This window comes from Saprolegnia diclina, assembly GCF_000281045.1.
Source record: "Saprolegnia diclina VS20 unplaced genomic scaffold supercont1.54, whole genome shotgun sequence".
Classification (NCBI taxonomy): domain Eukaryota; phylum Oomycota; class Saprolegniomycetes; order Saprolegniales; family Saprolegniaceae; genus Saprolegnia; species Saprolegnia diclina.
Genome location: NW_008246121.1, coordinates 392,207 through 396,276, shown reverse-complemented (window position 1 = coordinate 396,276; position 4,070 = coordinate 392,207). Strand labels below are relative to the sequence as shown.

Sequence of the window (4,070 nt, the reverse complement as noted above, 5' to 3'; positions counted from 1 at the left end):
AGTGCTATGACTGTCATTGTGGCCTTGTTTCAACCGATCAAGCATTCGAAGCCGCCAACTTGGCATCGCGCTATCGCTCAAAGCAAGCAGACGATCGTCGTCACTGTGGACAAGCAGCTCGGCGGCAGCAGCCGTGTACACACCGCTGTCAAAGTTGTTGCGCTGGTGCAATCGGACATGGTTGACACGCCACTGCCACCCGAGCTTGTTCTGAAGATCGTCTCCGAACCAGCCCTCGGTACTTGCGTTGGCGCGACTTGCCTCATTTGCGATGAACTTGATGAGAAAAGGGAGCCAAGCTTCGCCCCGGCCGAAACCGAACGAGTCGTATGATGTGATGACACGGGCCGACAAGTCGACGACGATCAGGAACCAATGACACTCGGGTATGTTGTACGGGATGAAGACGAGCTCGAAGTCAAACCACTTGGTGGGAAAGGTGCAGGTTGCGAGGTAGTGCTTCGATTTCTTTGTAAACGCCTCGTACAACGACCACTGCGCGGACGACACAAAATGGAAGACGTAGGGACCATGAAGCATCGACGCGAAATTCATTAGAAGTACAAACCACGCGTTTAATGGCTACATACAAACAAAGTAAACAACCTCCTGCGTAATCACGAGGCAATGACCTCATCCTTCAGGCGCTCGTCACCGACGAGGGATTCCAGAACGTTGTCTGTTATTTCAACGGCACCTATCCAAGAAAAAGCCGTAAGATACCATTACAAATCCAGAACAGAGCGTACCAATACGGACGATGCCCTTCGTGGTCGTGGTGACGTCGTACTGTGTTCTTGCTCTCTTCCTTGCTGCATTTTCCGGCTCGGTTGTCGTACCTAAACACATTAAAAGCAGTCGTTGTCGTCGTCGTCGTCGTCGTCGTCGTGCGAGAGCAAAGCCTTCGGGGCGTGGCTGTGGCCTGGGCGACCAGAATAGATGACCAAGCCTTCATGCGCCTCCTTGATGGAGACACCGGCATCGCATGCCCTCCTGTACTGGTTGCATACGAGTCGGTAGCCGGAGCCACCTTGGAACTTGCCCTTGAAGATGAACTGCACGCCGCAGCTGTTACTAAACCAAGCGATGCGCGCTTTGAGCTCGTCAACGTTGGCAAACACTTGAATACCGTTTTCCTTGAACGGGCGGCACCATTTGCGGCCGCGAGGCTTGCGGGGGGCATGAGCTTGGGGACCTCGAGAAAAACTTGGAAAATAACTATGCACAGCATACAACGCTCAAAATTTTCGTCGTCTAATTGTTGGATACTATATCAGATAACGTGCTACTACATGTGGTACTAATACACTTTTCTATCTCAGGCGTAATGACACTACCTATATACGTGCTAACCTGGGCATGTTTTTACGCGTTGCGCTAGAAAAATGCAGCGAGATCCTCAGTCACCCATCATCACTGATATCCAGTGTGTGTGTTGGGTAGGATCAACCCTACCCCTATGATGTGCTTCTGAGCCAACCCATTACTCTCTCGACACGACCGTTGGACGATAAACTTAACGCGGCACGCACAGTATTTAATTTGAAAAACTAGCCATTTACAACACTTAAGGCGGTAGGAAAGTTACCCAATGTGTGGTCCAATCAAAGCAAGACCCTTTCACAATTTTCCACACAAACATCAATTATTTTTGTGAAAAGAAGTAGACAGCCCACGAACAAGCCTCGTAGCATACAAGCTCCGAATGCAGAGCATTACTGAGACACGTCCACAAATAAAATTATGTCAAATGACAAAACTGGGTTAATTTTGCGCATTTTGGACAAATCTGGCATTATGCGATTTGAGCTCTACTGGCACCACCGCCATCAACCATGCCTTTATCGCTCCAAGACTACTCCCTCACGCGCAAGCACGCGGTCCGGGCCATCAAAAACCACGCATTTTTTGAGAACAAGCGGGCCGTCATCGATACGGGGCATCATCATCAACGCCAAGAGGCACTGCGGCTGCGGCTTCAACGCTAGTCTCGAAGGTCTCGTGTGAGAAGCGCAAGCTAGCATGACGGAGTCCGGCTACCGCAGCACACTCGGCATTCTGCGCTTGTCTTCGTCCAAAGCCGCCGACTACTTCGAGGCCATCGACCCGACAGTCTGGGCTCTGCATCCTCATCTGCACACGATGGCGCTGCACGGGTGGCGCACCTCCAACTTTGTCGAGTCCTACAACAGCGAGGCTCTACCCGCCCGAAATCAGGACCCATTCAACTTTTTTGTCAGCCAAATGGACGACATGATGACAACGGCCTACACGCACAGAATGTTGGCCGCCAAGTGGAGTCGCGATAAGCGGGCTGTGACGCCCTACGCATCGAGCCTCATACAAGTTCAGGCGGACCAAGCCCCTCGTTACAAAGTCCTTCAGAGCTCGAGCACCATCGTCTACGTCAAGGCGGCAGGGGCATCGGCGGCGTCCAAGCGGCGTGTGGACATGGCTGCTCGTACGTGCACTTGCGGGGACTGTTCTGGGTTTTCGACCCTTCGACCTGCATTGCGCAACCCACGACCCTTCGACGCACCTCTTCGCGCGATCCTTCTACAAAACTAGTGTTCTATCGATGTTTAAGGTGCATTCTACGCTACCAATACACCACTCTTGAATTAGCCAAGCTTGAGTCACCACACCAATCCCCAAGGTGAGAACAGGGACATGTTCCAAATGGCAGTGCCATGTCGGCACTACATTCGTGCACTGATGCATCTGGATAAGATGGACGCCTTGTACGAAGTTTGCCTACCATTCTTCATGGTCGAGCACATCAACAAGATCCGGGACGGTATTGGTGGCATCGATGTTCCCGTGCTTGACGAGCTCACGCGCAGCGCCACAGTGAAGCCACCGCCGCGAACGGTTCGCAGCGGACGCCCCAAGATGCGTCGCTTCCGTAGCCGTGGCGAAGATGGTCCTCTTGGATTGACACGCTGCTCGTATTGTAGAGTCGCGGGACACAACAAGAGAAGTTGTCCTAATTTTCATTAACCCTAAGACGATTGCGTTTTCCAGTTCGATATCGACGTCTTTCTATCCATGAAACAGTATGGCATCATCGTGAAACCGTTATGGCATCATCGCATGACATTTACGACCCCGCCACTGCACTACTCTGCACCACTGCACTACTCTGCACCACTGCACTACTCTGCACCACTGCACCACTGCGCCACTCTGCACCACTGCGCCACTCTGCACCACTGCGCCACTATGCACCACTCTGCACCACTGCACCACTGCACAACTGCACTACTGCACCACTGCACCACTCTGCACCACTCTGCACCACTGCACCACTTGCACCACTTGCACCACTTTGCGCCACTTTGCGCCACTCTGCGCCACTCTGCACCACTCTGCACCACTCTGCACCACTGCACCACTGCACCACTTGCACCACTTGCACCACTTGCACCACTTTGCGCCACTTTGCGCCACTCTGCGCCACTCTGCACCACTCTGCACCACTTTGCGCCACTCTGCACCACAACATCACTGCGCCACTGTGCCATTGCACCTTTATTTCACGACTCGCCATGGATGTTTAAAACGTTTTGTCTTCTTATCTGTGATTTTGTATAAGTATAATACATGTATAAAACACCCTGTTTTGCTTGCGTCAAAACAGGGTGTGAGCCCTGTGTCATAAGTGAGGGACCCTTCGTCTACCCAGATTTGTCATTTGGGATCCAGTTTTGACGAACATTCCAATATTACACCCAGTTTTGTCATTTTCCCACGAGTCTAACGGGTCTTGACAGGTCGGTGTATAGTCCATCGGTCTGTTTATGACACCACCATCTATTGTGATAATCAGCATTTTTGTCGCCCCGAAATGGGGTCTAATTCGTTGACGTTGTTTTCTACCGGATGCTGCCGGACGAATAATTCGTTTGGAGGAGGACCGCTAATTCGTCCGGATACGTATCGCCGAACTGCTAAAACGTCCTAGCGTAATATAAATCAATTCAGGACGGAATAACATGAAAAATGTATTGATCAGCCCCTTACTTAAATAAAAATAAAAAGGCCTAAAAACATTGGCGAAGGCAGTGCAC

At 51.4% G+C, this 4,070-nt stretch overlaps 2 protein-coding genes across 2 annotated transcripts; one reads left to right on the top strand and one right to left on the bottom strand.

Annotated features, from left to right (window-relative positions):
* On the bottom strand, positions 1-1,257 carry SDRG_13013 (hypothetical protein). The gene is made up of 4 exons (XM_008619096.1): positions 1,130-1,257; positions 750-1,074; positions 633-697; positions 1-582 (listed from the first exon to the last, which is right to left on the bottom strand). The coding sequence occupies exons 1-2, from the start codon at positions 1,153-1,155 to the stop codon at positions 849-851; spliced, it is 252 nt and encodes an 83-aa protein (XP_008617318.1). The 5' UTR covers positions 1,156-1,257; the 3' UTR covers positions 1-582; positions 633-697; positions 750-848.
* Positions 1,258-2,022: 765 nt separating this feature from the next.
* SDRG_13012 (hypothetical protein) lies at positions 2,023-2,938 on the top strand (the record flags this gene model as incomplete). Its single annotated transcript, XM_008619095.1, has 2 exons — positions 2,023-2,461; positions 2,910-2,938. The coding sequence occupies 2 exons, from the start codon at positions 2,023-2,025 to the stop codon at positions 2,936-2,938; spliced, it is 468 nt and encodes a 155-aa protein (XP_008617317.1).
* Between the last annotated feature and the right edge of the window lie 1,132 nt (positions 2,939-4,070).

Coding starts and splice junctions, on each gene's coding strand:
- SDRG_13013 (XM_008619096.1), bottom strand. CDS start 1,155: ATGGTGCCGCCCGTTCAAGGAAAACG. Junction 1,075..1,129: donor CCGCCCGTTCAAGGAAAACG/GTATTCAAGTGT, acceptor CGCTTGGTTTAG/TAACAGCTGCGGCGTGCAGT.